The following is a 15,247-nucleotide window of genomic DNA, read 5'->3' as shown; positions in this document are numbered from 1 at the left end:
CCTGAGATGAAGGCAGCGGCTTAACCCACTGAACCACCCAGGCGCCCTCACAGCTAGTCTTTTTGTCAATTCCCTATGTTACTGCTCAATGTGAAGAAGAGGGTCCACGACATGAGGTTGAGATAATCTCCAGGGCAGGTCAGAAGCATGGCCAAAATACTAGGTCTTGGGTGGGAAAGGAATAGCCAGCACCCACCCCCCTCCCCCACTGCTTTCCACAGGTGGCCTTTCAGCAGGGCAAAGCCACATCAGATTGGGAAGGCTGGCTGAAGCCTCTACTGCCTCACATACAGGTCAAATGGCCTACCCCCTTTTCCCCTGCCACTGTTACTCCCATTACCATCATTACCACCAACCAGGTCTGGCCAGGATGTTATGTTTTATGTGAATTCTGGGCCCATGAACACTTACTCATTGAAGACCAGGTCAGGGGCGAAGTAGAGCATCCTGGAGTTGACATTGGTGAAGGACCGCCAGCCCATGGCAAACACCATAAGCCCCATCCAGGAGTACTGAATGACTGCCATCTGGTCATCCACATGCAAGTTGCGGAAGCCTGAAGACGGGGCAGAGGCAGTGGTCAGACTGAGCACTGATGGGCTGAATGAAGTCCCCGCCCTCTACTGGGCTGAGAACCACTGGCTCTTAGGCAGCTCCTGAGGAGACCCAGGGACCATTAATGCTGAGGAGCAGGGGAAAATTATGGTGGTGGGGATAATATTCCTTGCTCACCCTACTTCACTAAGCTACTCAAATGAGATGATGATGGAGGCAAAAAATTGTACTGTCATTTGGAAGAGAATAATCATCTAACACTGGCTGTTTACGATGAATGAACTCTTGTAGAAGTATGTTACTTATATTAACCCACTTAATCTTCACAATGATCCAGTAAAGTAGGTACTATTAGTAAACCCATTCTGTGAATTAGTAAAAGAGAATTAGAGAAAGGTTAAGAAACTTGTCTAAGATCATAAGGCTAATAATTGGCAGACCACATTCCAAAGCCAAGCAGTCTGACTCTAAAGCCTGTGTTTTGATTACTATATGCCTTTCTGAAGATGCGGTGTAATAATCATTTCTCCTAGGTGGACAACACTTTTCACTTGACAAAGATCTTTTCTAGCTATAATCTCATTTGTCCCTTTTAACAACCCTGGGGAATGGATATTATTACACATCAGCATACGTTATAATGCCTTTGATAGCAACTGCCTTCTCTACACCACCTTCAGGCTCTCTCTTTACTCTGATCCTCCTTCTGGCTCTCACTTCCTATCCATTATTTTCTATTCAACAAGTAACCTGGCTCTGCTAGTTTCCTACTCTGTCATTCCTGCCCTACTGCCATTATTATGCACGAACAAGTTCCTTATGACCTGTCTCCTTAAACTAATTTCTTGTCACTTGTAATTTAGGTTCTAGTTATTCTGAAATGTTTAGTTTGCTGAACACACCATACTTTCTCATGCCTCTATAGCTCTGCTATCTCTGCACAGGCAGTTGACTTGGGCTAGAATGTATTCCTCTATCCCCAGGGGATCCATCTGATAAATACCTACTCATCTTTCAAATCTTCAGTGAAAGCTACTTCCTCTGTGAAGGCTTTTCCAACTCACCTAAGCAGAAGAAAAGATTCTTCTTTTACCTTCTTACTGAACTTTGTGTACCCCTACTCAATCACAGCACTCATTACACAGTACTAGAATTTACTTATGTACACATATGTCTCCTCCATGAGACTTGTCGATTCCTGAAGACAGGGACCATCTTTTCTTTCATCTTTTCCTCCCTAGTACGTAGCACAGTTCAGATACTTAAGTACACATCTTTGAAATATTAATTTAATATTATATTTATTAATGTGAGAGTAATTAAATGGAATAATGAACCACATTTTTTTCATTTTATTAAATGGGAATTAGATAATCTCCAAATTATCTCCCTTAGTCTCAGAGAAAGAAGGTTCCTAGATGCTACTTCCAGAATACCACAAGGTAGAACAGATGTACCTATATTCTTCTGGAAGTTTTGAGACAGTTGGATGTTTAGAGAATCACCTCAGAGCTCATCTCCTACCAGTACCCTATTTCTCTTTTCCCCGAAAGATCCAGAATTATCTTTGTTTTGCTATACCTTATTAAGAATGCTTCCATGAATATAGATAAAACTTATAGCTTTCTTGTTGATGACCTGACTTAACTCTCACAAAAACCCTAGAGGGTAAACAATGGGACACTTATTTTGCCAACAAAGAATCTGAGGGCCAGATAAGTTAACTGACTTCCCCAAGGTCATACAGTCTATATGTGCCTGAATTGGGACTAGACCCTAGGTGCTCTGATTCTCTACCTCAGTGTTTTTTGCCTTCTACTGCTGAAAGACACAGCTCAAGAACTACCAAGGTCATGAGTGTTTCTTTGCCACAGGCCCAGGTCTGAAGTCTACACTATAGAGACACATTGTTCTGTTTGGTTTGTCCTTGCCAACACAAAAAGCCAATTTCCCTTTTCTTTAAGGTCTCAAGCCTACTAGACAACAAAGATTGTAGAGTTCCCAGATTACCACCACTGCAGCTCAATGGACTGGCTGCAGTCTTAGCTCCCAGGCCTGTGCCTCCCGTCTTCACTGTAGTGACATGTTGACAAACTAGCTGAAGTCTCAGACTCGAGTATTTCCAGCCATAAGTCATTCTGCAACACAGAACTCCTGGTACTAACTCTTCCTAGTAGGACACAAAAAGCAGGGACCAATTATGCAACACATCTTGGGGAAAGGACCTGCGAGCTTGAACCCTGAACCTCTGTAGTGGAAGCAAGGAAAGACTTGGCCGCTTGGTATGTGAATATGAGGGTGGCTAGGTGGAATGAGGATTAAACTATACAAGTCCCAAGGAAGCCATTAATACTGATGCTTTTTTCCTTCCCTGAGATGCCAGAGAACTAAAAAAGAAGAGAAAAATGGGAAAGCTTAGTTTGGCTCTAATAGTAATTATAATAATACTAATGGTCCTTCGTGAGGCCTGCTTAGCACTCAGTCCTGATTACTGTGTATATATCAGCAATATAGCAGACTAATTTTCCTATAGATCTAATATGACCACAATACTTAACTCTGTTTTTTAATGCCCAGCCTTTGGAGTTGTCTGCTCAGATAGCATGACTATTAAGTAACAGATGACTTGAAGAAAGAGTAGCTCCAGCCTATTTCCTTCAGCATACCTTCACTTAACACCTATTTGCTACTGTGTTACACTATTCTGGAGAAATAGAGAGGAGTCATTGTCAGGTTCTGAAACATACCCAACAGGTTAGGAAGCAGAGAAAGTGTTACTGGGATTCTGTTTTCTCAATAAAATTCAGTCAATTATAATTTCTCAGCAATCTGCAACGGAAACCTGTTGTCCCCTATCTAGTCTGGGAGAATATGTTCAAAGAGCGGCCAGTTGGGAAATCTTTACTGCTATAGTACATCTGACAGCTAAAGTCTTCACATAAGATAAAGCATCCTTGGGACCCATGCATGAACTTCTAGGTAAGGCTGGTGGCAGCTTGAATTGATTTTAGTGAAAGCCTCATAATAATGACCTATCCTCTTTCTACATAAGCTCCCTGTTACTTACAATTAGCAAGTTAGTTACTGTTCTACCCCCTCTGAAAAAACAGAAGCACATGAAGACACATGATTTGCTCAAGGTCACACAATTAGTGTATAGCTGAGATTCCAAACCAGAAACATCTGATTATAAATGTGCTTGTAAACAATCTACTCACCTACTCTCAATTGATAGTTATTATTTATTAATGTCCAGGTACTATTCTAGGTGATTTACATATATCATCACCATCACAGAAAACTGACAACAGAATTTGTGTAGATGCTTAGCACAGTGGCTCACACAAGATAGGAACTCAATCTGTTTAGTGAGCAAGTAACTTGAACTAGTAGATAATTACTGATGATATGAATAACAGTTCTTCTGAATGTGGCAATTGGCTTTCTTTTGAGGATACTATTTTAAATGACCCAGGGTCAAAGATCATCTCCTTGGTTGAGCTAGATGGTGGACTGATACTGACTTACAGACTTGTTAAGGTAAGGAGAAGGTTTCCCATTCTGGAGGTTGAGCTGAGGAAAGCCAGTGACTCTAGGTCATATAAATTCTGCTATCATGATTTGCACTAGATTGTTGTTAAGACCACCAAATTAGAAATCAGACAATGTAAGCCCCAATTCTGGCTCCATCTGTTAAGTGACCAAATGGAACAACTTAGTTAACCTCTCTGAGCCTTGTCATTTGAAATGGAAGTAATAACTTCTCTGATTAACAGGACTGCTGTGAGGATTAAGTGGAATCACATCTTTGAAAAGGTTCTCTATCTCATAAATAAGATAATTTAAGTGGTTGGCGACCGGTAGGAAAGATTAAGCTGATTCTCTGTTACGCAAAGGACCTCAAGACATCCGGCCAAATAAGTAATAAGAATACAAACAACTTTCCTTTTTAATTCTTTTTTTTGCATTTCTTTTCTCCCTTTGTGAACACATTGCATACACAACCAGAGTCCTTAGGTCTTTTTCCCAGTGATCTTATTGGCTAGTCAACCTCGGCTTCTCAAGTGAGGAAGGTGTTAGGATAGTCTGGTGGCTATAACTGGGCCTTGTGAGTTAGAAAGTCAAAACAGAGGCTTGACAGCCAACATGCAATGTCTTTGAAGGCAACGAGATCATATTATGACCCAAATGGACTTGGATGAGGTTTTGGTCCTTCACTGTAAATCCCAGGTCTCCAGAACTACAGGGGTATCACACAGACTAGGGGTAGAGTGGAAAGAGGAGGGCATTTGGGATTAGGAAGGGACCTGGGCTCGAATTCCAGCCCTGCAACTTTCAGACTGTGTAACTGTAGGCCAAGCACATGACTGCTTAGAGCTTTAATGTTTTTAATCTGTTAATTAGAAAAAAAATCCCTGCTTTATAAGACTATTATGAAGATCAAATCAGGTAATATAAATGAAACTGCTTTGTTCACTATAAATTTCCATCTGAATGGCAGTTATTCTTAGAAGGCAGGTTAATCTTTGACTCCATAACAGGTTTAGGTTGTTGATATTTCAAAATAATCTTTGAGTCATCGAATTTTAGGATTAAGACAACCCTTAAAGAGTTTATGGTTCACTTGTTTCCAAACTGTGCTCCTTGGAGCCCTAAGATTCTGCAAGAGTGACCCGAAGCTTCTCTCAGGGTAGTGAGGGAGAGGCACTGGCTTTAATATTTTTTAAGAATTAAAGAGTTGGGCTGCTAAAGAAAAGTTGTGAATTCTTGGATAGAGGAGCTCTGAGGCTTCTGCAAGCTCTAATATGCTAATAATCAGACCAGCTCAAATAGCAGATGGCCTAGGGAGAGAGTGATTTCCCTGTCAATGGTGGTAACCAAACAGAAGTTAGACAAACACTTTGTATTTCTTTAATTATCACCTAAGATTACCTCCTACTACAATTCCCAATGCAGTTTAAAGAACAGTAAGTGTTCCTTGAAGCAAAATTTGACAACCAGCAATTTAGTCCAAACTACTTCTCACACAGTATAGACCCAGAACGGGAAGGGTTCACACAATGAGTTACCAGCAGAGCTTAGACTAGAACCTAAGCGTTCTGACTCCCAACTCTTTCCTTCTACCATACTGTATTATAAGGCTTCCCATGGTATGACTCCTGTGGGTAATACTGAAGACCGAATATCAGTCAAGCTCAAGACTGTCTCTGTGGGTAAGCCTGTGTGTGCGCATGTAGAAGAGTACCTTAAGGCATACAAGGGTATTTCCATGTGATCTGTGATTATGGGGAAATTTGTTGACTATGTCTATAGGTGGAACAGGCAAACATAACCATAATGTGCAGATGTGAGAAACACAGGATACTCTATCATGCTGCTCTTCTCCTTGATTTAGGAGTTTCCTTATTTTTCAAGTGGGAATTATACCAAGCTCTCCCCTCCATAGGATTTTGAGGACTGCATGAGTTAGGACATGGTGCAGGCCCATAGGAGCAATTCGCTAAATATGATCTCCCTTATCCCATGCCCCCACTTCCCATTTCCTTACCAGGCAAGGCCTTGGCCCACTTGACCACATGTACAAGCTGTCTTTCACCCAATTCATTAAGGCTAGAAAGCAAGGCTGCGAAGGAGTCAGGCTGGTTGTTGTCATGTCCAGCACACACCACACCCGGCTCAATGGCTTCAAGGACATTCAGAAAGATGGGCTGACACTCATAGCCTTCAATATGTGACACTGTCAACTTCTGGGTTGGCTCCTCAGTGGGGCTGGTGGCACTGGAAGCTTCCCCTTCCTCTTGTAGTTTCAGATTACCAAGTTTCTTCAGCTTCCGGGCTATAGGGGAGGAAAGGAAAACTTGAAGTTGCTTTCAATGGCCAAACACACCACTCAGCTACCCCGTTAGAAAAATTGCCCAAGCTAAGAAAATAAGGGATATTCATTCTCCCTGGTCACAGAATCTAAACTCCTTAAGGACAAGTGCTCAGTTTAAACACTGGATGAATGAATGATTTATCATTACAAATCCCTACTAAACCCAAACTTTCATATCTTGCTTTCTCCTCAATCCCATTTTGGGTTTAATAAATGGGAATTTTCTGGTGTAACAGTATTTTCTACTGAACACTATACAGCTTAAGATATTGTCAAACATTATGCCCATAGCTGAACATACACTGTAACACACATACTGATTTTTTTCTTTAACAAATAGAAGATTGAGAAGCTAAAGAGCTGAAATCCCCAATATTATCAAAAGAGTAACAGAATATCCCTGACTGGAAAAATGGGACCCAAACTAAGAGGCAGCCATCAGAAAGGATGATAGAAATAGCTTCTTTTAAAACAACATGAATTCCAAATTTAAACCTTAAGAATTACCCTCCCCCCCATGCTTGCACACACACAATTTAGAGGTGCATGAGCATCCTGATGTTTACTAGTATTTATACTGGCATATGTAGACATAACTGAGGAGGTCATAACATTGAGGCCTAGCATAGGCAGTTGCACTGGGGAGAACCATAAACCATTTTATTTCTAATCCCTTTATATAATTATAAATAAAAATAAACCAAAGAGATAAGTTGATTGCTCAATTTAAATGAATATATACAAAAAAACCTGTCACTGATGTATTTCTGGATCCTATATTAGAAATACTTACCTGGAACTGATTTTCAGCTTTAATTAGAAAAATAAGTCCTGCAAACTCCAGTCATAGTGCAACTTGGTGAGTCAATGCAAGAATGGACCATACATTTAGATCAACAATCAGGATAGAGAAGGAGAAAATGGTGGGGTTGATCATGTAAGAGGAGCACAGAGTACTCAGGGTAAAATAACAGAGGAGACTGGAAAATCAACCCAGAGTGCAAGATGGCAGGAGATACGCACACACACAGTCAACTCCCACCTCCCACCTTCCACCAAAGGCACAGGATGGAAGCTATTGGCCCATCTTCTCCCAGATATAGAGGCCTGGCCCCCAAAATGTCTCGCCATCTAGTGAACCCATGGCTGACATGTGTTCTTGTAGCCAGCTTCACAGACTGGCCATGCATACTGGGTCTGTTCCTTTGGTACAGTATCTAAAGGTAGACCCCATCTTTCTCAACATTAGCAGTTTCTGGCCTTGAGCTCAGAAGCCGACAGACCATGTAGTCCGCCATTCCAACCTGAAAGAGGGCTAGTTACATCTCTGTCCTCTAGAGGAGATGTAACTAGCCCTCTGCCTGAGGGAACTAAGAAAAATGAGGGTGACTATTTTTTCAGGGTCTTCTATATGCCTCAGTCTATGAACACATTATGTCATTTAATTCCACAATGATTTTAGGAGATTAGGAATATTTCCTATCCCTATTTTACAAGTGAATAAATTTAGGAAACACGGCTATCAAGAAATGGAATCCTAGGGTGCCTGGGTGGCTCATTCAGTTAAACATCTGCCTTCAGCTCAGGTCATGATCCCAGGGTCCTGGGATTGACCCCGCACTGGCGCCATCCCAGGGTCCAGGGATCGAAACCCTCATTGGGCTCCCTGCTCAGCAACGTGTCTGCTTCTCCTTCTGCCTCTGCTTGCCACTTCCCCTGCTTGTGTTTTCTCTTGCTCTCTGTCAAACAAACAAACAAATATTTTTTTTTAAAGAAAGAAAACCCAATAATCTGAACCTGGTCTGCTGACTACAAAAGCTATGCTCTTTCTACTACATCATGTTGCCTCTCAAGTTCTCTGAAGCCCTGAATCTTACTTCTAGCCAAACAGCAGAGTTGAGGAGTGGGGATGAAGTTACATCCCCCCTGATTTCCATTCTCACCCTTAACTCCAAACTTCAGTAACTGCATCAAATCAGAAGACAAGAGGCAGGAAACTATGAAAATCCTCTAGTCATATGCCCAAAGTAGAAACAGGTTTGGAGCACTATAGTGGTCTAAAAATTCAAAGCATGACAGAGTAGGAAGGGTCTTTAGAAATTGTCTCAGCCAAAGCTCACAGATTCAATATACCTTCAGGGTAAACATAGATAATGCAGTGGTGTGTGCATGTGCATGTGTAGGAGAATGGGATGAACTCTGGTAACCTGGAGTAAATGACTACCTGCCATCCTGCCCTTGCCATGCACATGCATGTGCACATGCACATACATACAACCCTAGAAAGCATTCATATAATATTTAAAAGATTTTCCTGGAACTCATCTGTATTCCAAAGTTAAATTCAGTCCTTAGCTACCATTTTGGCACTTCTGACATTAATCCAACCTTTCAATTCGAAGTTGGGGAGGTTGAAGCCAGAAAGAGTGAGGTCACCCAGTGGTAGAGCTAAGACTAAAACCAGGGCTTTTATTTCTAATCCAGGGTTCCCTGTGTCACATTGGTTCTCTTTTTGACTAGTTCTTTTCTACTCTATCACAGTACTTACCTCTCTGAGCTCCTTCTAGATATGCACTGTCCAAAACAGTAGCTACTAGCCACATGGAGCTACTTAAACTGAAATTAGTTAAAATTAAAGAAAATGAAAATATAATTCCTTAGTCTCACTAGCCACATTTCAAGTGTTCAATAATACAGACACAGGACATTTCCATCATCTCAGAAAGTTCTATGGAATAATGCTGTGAATCTAGACTGTTCTCTGGGGCAGCTGTCTCATTTGTCATACCCTACTCATGCTATTGATAAAGAAGAAAAGAATCTAAATAAATTTTATACAGATGAATCCTTGGACTTTTCTAAAAGGAACAGGGACAAAGCAATTGGTCCTGGTGCAATCAGTGAAGTACACTCTGTCACCTCAACTCTCCCACTCAGATCTCAATAGGGTGATGACTCGTGGACCTAAGCAAACTCATTAGAGGCAAGATCAATATGTGCAGAGACTGTGGGGAGAGTCCATCAACATGAAATAATTCCCATTTTCTGCATAGTGCTAATGAGAACTTGGCTGGTATTTTCACATCCTCCTCCTCTAGACTTAAATGGTATCGGTTTGAGGAAAAGCAGCTGCATTCCCACTTGGGTTTAGGACCTGGGTAATGTGCTGTCCCTGCAGCCACAGTGGCCCGAGCTGCACCAGGTGTTCTGGCCTCTCTGCCTGAAGAGGGTGACTGTACTGGACGTAATTGAAATCAGATTCCATTCATTCTGCCAGGGGATCCTCTGTTCTCTTTCTGCAGCAGAGGCCAGCATGTTGCTAGACGACTTGGAATGCTGGACAATGAGGCTTGCTAGTCTCAGCTGTAACTCAATGCCCAAGGCCTTGTTTTCTTCCATGAAGGCTACCCCCACACCCCTCCTTCCTCCTGCACCTGAGCCCCAGAGTCAGCTCTAACTCTTTCATGTGAGGTACAGGCCTGCCAGCTCCTGTCATAGGAGAGATCTTTTAGTTTACTTAAATTGAGAAGCCAGGAGAAAAGGGATAGTAAAAGTGGATAATCTAATAATGTTTGAGTTGCTTTGCATCTCTCTCCTGTCTTTCAGTCTCAGATCAGTGACAACAAAAGGCCACTGGCAAGTTACTTCCTTGTTCCTACCAGCTATTTAGGGGATTGAAGCACCTGACATGATGTCTGGATCCTGATGCCTGGATACTATGGAGAGTTCACTTTTCAGCCTGGTAGCATTAGACCCTTGCAAGGGCTGTCTCTAGAGCACCAGAGACAGATTTTTCAATTTAGGTTCCAAGGTGCATCCCCAAGGAGAGGTAGATGTGATTTATGTGCCGCTTTTACAGCCACTGTGATCTTTAGGTACTGTTCCAGCCTCACTCCTTGCCACCTCAAGACAAGGGCTTTCTCATCCATAGGCAAGGAAAAGGCAAAGTGAGGTGAAGTTCCCAAAGTTTTAGAAAAGTTGCTTCACTCTCTCTAAGGTCAAGGATATTTCTCCTCTCCATACAACACAATAACATTTGGAGCACAAAAGAATCACTTTCTGTGGTAGGTGGACTTTTGAGATGGTACCCAGGAGTCCTAATCCCTGGCTGCTCACACATCTTCTTCCAGTTATTTAGTCAAACACCCGTGGTTGTGAAAGTGTTGGATAGATGTAATTAAGGTCATAATTCAATGGAGTTTTAAGGTTGGTAATCCTCGCTGGACCTGGCCTAATCAGATGAACTTTAAAAGGGACTGGGATCTTTCTGGAAAGACATTTGTGGAGTCAGGGGGGTTCAACATAAGGAAGAGTCTCTGTTGCTGGCTTTGAAGGTGGAGGGAACAACACACCAAGGAAGGAGAACAGCCTCTAAGAGCTGAGAGCATCCTCTGCATGGCAGCCAGAAAGGAAATGGGAGCCTTAATCCTACAACTGCAAGGAACTGAATCCTGACATAATCACATGAACTTGGATGAGAACCCTGAGCTCCAGATTAAAATGCAGGCTGGCCAATACCTTGATTTCATATTTGTGAAACACTGAGCTAAGAAACCAGTCAGGCTTTGTCAGATTTTGATGTACAGAACTGTGAACTGATAAATAGGTACTATTGGAAGTTGCTAAGTTTGTGGTAATTTGTTTTGCAGCCATAAAAACTACTACACTTCCCTTACGGGAGTGTGGTACAGGGCAAGATGATAGATTTCAGAGTCAGATGATCTTGAGTTCAAATCCCAGCTCTGTCAATTACTAGCTTAGCAAATTTGAACTCCTTGATCTTTCATCTTTTCTGAGATTCAGCTTCCTCACTTGTAAAGTGGGGGTACCACTACCTGGCTCTTAGGACATTTATGAGAACTAAATGAGGGAATGTCCAGCATATAATGAGCCCTCTAAAATGACTCCTTCACTCTTCAACCATTTCTAAAGTGTAGGGAGTGAATGGTTTGCAGGCGCCCTAACTCAGGCATGGGGAAGAAGGAAGTGCAGGATTAAGAGAACCAGATATAGCAGAGAAGGGAAGGGATAACACATTATAAAATGAAAAACAACAAAGGAGTTTCTTCTGCACATAACTGCCTATAAAACTGAAGTCAGATCTTAAGGGTAATTCTAAATGCTAAGTAAACATCAAGGTATGTTTGGTGCAAGGCTGCAAATTCTTTGTGAAACCAGACTCGGCCATACTTCTTTCTCTCCGTGTATTTGAGTATGTGTGTATGCAGTGGCTTGTATATTACAGTGCTTACCTAAATAAAGGGGTCATGAATTCATATATCTTCACTAGTCAGGCAGATATGTAAATGAATAAAATAGCCTAGTGCACAAAAATAAGGTAGGCTGGGGAAAGTGAAAAGTACTTGATGCCTGGCCTAGGGGCAGTCTGTGTCAATTTTCTGAACAAAGACTGTGCTGGGCAAACAATTTTGTAAGTGAATAGTGGCCTGGGGAAAACCAGTTTGTGGCCTCTGGCTTACATCATGCCAGCTATCTTTTCATCCACTAGGATTACAGTCAGGGGATCTCACTGTACAACCTTAGGCTTAGAAGGTCAGATGAACACTGGATTAGGATTCAGGGGGAGCTCACTATAGAACCTCGGGAATACCCTTTTCCTTCTTTTGCACTTGCTTTTCTCCTATATGTATAAAAGGCAAAGAATTTGGAGCCAGACCATCTGTTGTATGCCTGGCTCTATGCTTATTAGCTGTGTGACTTTGGACAAGACCTGGCCTCTCTGTACCCAAATCTCCTCATCTGTAAAGTGGGGGATATTATTAATACCTAAATAATAAAGTTTTTAATGAGGAATATATAGTTATAGTGGTGGCACCTGGGAGTAGAGAGCCGATTCTACATCCCCAGAAAGACTCTCCAAGATTGAAGCATGATGAAAAAATACACTAAACATAAGGAGGCTCAACACAATGATGACATCAAAGTTCTACAGTGTTATTTAAAATAAAGGGCTTTTTATTACTGTGGTGGTTAATTCACAGTCTTATAGGATATGTGACCTTGGACATATCCCTTGACTTCTCCTGCACCTCAGTTTTCTCATTTATATATTGGCTCCAATGTGACCTGACTACTGCATAGGATTATTATTAGTAGGAAATGAAATGATCTCAGTGAAAGTGCTCTGAACCTGGTAAAATTGTATTCCAGTGGGCAGGCTATGACGTCTTCCAATAATGGATCTTTAGTTAGAAAGCATTCTGGAAAATGGCTTAGGGTGGCAACCTATAAGAAATATTGCCTTCCACCTTGGGCATCTGGTCTCAAGCCAAAGGCTGAGGGCCAAACTGACAGTTTTCAGACTCCTAAGATAATAATAGGATCATCTGACAGAGCTGTTGTAATTTTCCAGAAGAGAAAGCATGCTAAGACAAAGGTGCTTAGAACAGAGCAAATTCCGTTAGTCAATAAATTATGCCTTTTACTTTTGCTAGCTGCTGGGCCCCACATGGCTCTGCTTCACCCCCTTTATCTTATGCAGGTAAACAACTTTCTGAATAAGGTAACTGATGAAACATTCAGAGTTTCCACGGGGACTGAAATCATTTAGGAGATAGAGTTATAAGAGCCCCAGACATCAAATCTACTACAACAGTAGAGCCTTGAGAGGTCTACAAGTTCCATTAAGGGACACTGAGAGGAGGTAAAGTGGGCCTGTGGATATGATTTCTTCTTTCAAAGCAGAACAGCAGTGCTTTATTCCATATCTACATTTGGGACTGTTTGTCAGATTTTGTTAGACGAAAAGGCTACATTGCCAAGAAAATACTTGAAGGCCCCAGATCTTGTCTATCCCTTCCTCTCCCATTCATATCATTCCATGTTTAAAAGGTAAGTAGACTGAAGGTCAAAGGTGTTTTGCCCCCATCACATAGTTAGATAGTAGCAGATCACAAAATAGACCCAGGTATCCTGACTTCTTGGGTGGTAATCTTTCCATTTCATCTGGTTGAATAGTATGTTAATGGGGAGGAGGGTCATTTGGAGAGGAGTGGGGAAGAAACAGGACAAGGACAAGAGGCAGGGAAGAGAGCTAGTCATAGGAAAGCACGGAATTAAAGATTAGTAAGGGGTGTATCCAAATATAAGTGTACACTAAAAAGTGTAGGCCAAATTTTCTCAGGCAAGAAGGCTCCCTGGTCCTCTCCCCCATGTCTCCATTCTCCTCCCAGTCCCAATTCTGATTCAGAGAAATAGTCTGCAAAAAGGAGTATCAAATTTTATCTTTCAAGGTTTATTTTGGACTATTTAGTCTAATGGTTTTTAGTTCATGGAGGAGTAAACGTAATTAATAATAGAATGATATGCAATGCTGCATAGACTTGCCAAAGCACAGGATCTGGCAGAAACTATTTCCAAGTCTTTTTCTCACGAGTGAGCCAGAAGAAAGGGAGTCACTGTCCAGATGCCATCCTGGGTGAGGGGCACAGAGTCATTCCCAAAAATCTGCTCATGTGAAATTATAGAGCCTAGAAATGCTTTTGCATACCAGGCTTTTCCACTGGAAAAAGTAACTACATGAATTTAGAGCATACATGCTTTTACAATTACATTTAAACTGACATTAAAAACAAATGTGAAACAGTCCAGGCTGAACAGGTCAGCATGACCTGGAAAGCAAACAAGAGGGGGAAAAAAAAAAAAAAGAAAAGAAAGAAAGAAAAAGAGAAAAGTAAAAAAAGACCCAAAGTTAACAGCATTAATTCAATTGTCAGTCTGTTGTAAATAAGAAAATACCATTGATATATTAATGATTTTATTAGGCAAAATACACTAGCAGAAATATGCAATGTTCAAACAAACTGAAAGCAGTTAAAAAATAAACTACATTAGCCTTTCAGTCCACATTAGGGAACCTCTCCTTGGACTGGAGATTAAAATTCTGTCCAAAGGAGTGGGAAATTCCCCTCCCTCCTAAAGTCCTTCCTTGGCTTTTCTCCAGAATGTTGCTGAGTCAGGGGAAGGAGAAAAGGAGGGGGAGGGAGGGAGAAAGGAGGTGGGGAGGAAGAGGGAGAAAGGAGAGAGAGGGATTGAGAGAGGAGGGAAGGAGAGAAGATGGAGGAAGGCAAAGGAGAGAGGGAGGCATTGAGAGACAGAGAGAATGAGAGAGAGAGAGAGAGAGAGTGTGTGTGTGTGTGTGTGTGTGTGTGTGTGTGTGTGTAGGTGGAGACTGGAGAAGGAAAAGGGTGGAAAATACAAGCCCCAGGCAAGGCAGAAAGAATGCTCTCACTCGGGGGGCACCTGGGTGGCTCAGTGGGGGTGTGTGTGTGTGTGTGTGTGTGTGTGTGTGTGTGTGTGTGTAGGTGGAGACTGGAGAAGGAAAAGGGTGGAAAATACAAGCCCCAGGCAAGGCAGAAAGAATGCTCTCACTCGGGGGGCACCTGGGTGGCTCAGTGGGTTGGGCCGCTGCCTTCGGCTCGGGTCATGATCTCGGGGTCCTGGGGTCGAGTCCCGCGTCGGGCTCTCTGCTCAGCGGGGAGCCTGCTTCCCCTCTCTCTCTCTGTCTGCCTCTCCGTCTGCTTGTGATTTCTCTCTATCAAATGAATAAAATCTTTAAAGAAAAAAAAAAAAGAATGCTCTCACTCGGGACGCCTGGGTGGCTCAGTTGGTTGGACGACTGCCTTCGGCTCAGGTCATGATCCTGGAGTCCCGGGATCAAGTCCTGCATCGGGCTCTCAGCTCCACGGGGAGTCTGCTTCTCTCTCTGACCTTCTCCTCGCTCATGCTCTGTCTCACTTTCTCTCTCTCAAATAAATAAATAAATATTTTTTTTAAAAAAAAGAATGCTCTCACTCT

General features: G+C 42.1%; 1 protein-coding gene across 1 annotated transcript in view; it reads right to left on the bottom strand.

Moving 5' to 3' along the window:
• Nucleotides 1-15,247, bottom strand: part of AR (androgen receptor) — a 212,310-nt gene that overhangs the window by 13,189 nt on the left and 183,874 nt on the right. Inside the window, exons 4-5 of the mRNA XM_059156984.1 lie at nucleotides 6,104-6,391; nucleotides 412-556 (exon numbers count right to left, since the gene is read on the bottom strand). Of these exons, the coding sequence (XP_059012967.1) occupies nucleotides 412-556; nucleotides 6,104-6,391 (433 nt within the window). The remainder of the gene's footprint in view (nucleotides 1-411; nucleotides 557-6,103; nucleotides 6,392-15,247) is intronic.

This window comes from Mustela lutreola, chromosome X, assembly GCF_030435805.1.
Source record: "Mustela lutreola isolate mMusLut2 chromosome X, mMusLut2.pri, whole genome shotgun sequence".
Taxonomy (NCBI): domain Eukaryota; kingdom Metazoa; phylum Chordata; class Mammalia; order Carnivora; family Mustelidae; genus Mustela; species Mustela lutreola.
Note: the sequence above shows the minus strand (reverse complement) of the source record. Positions and strands in the feature narration are given on the sequence as shown.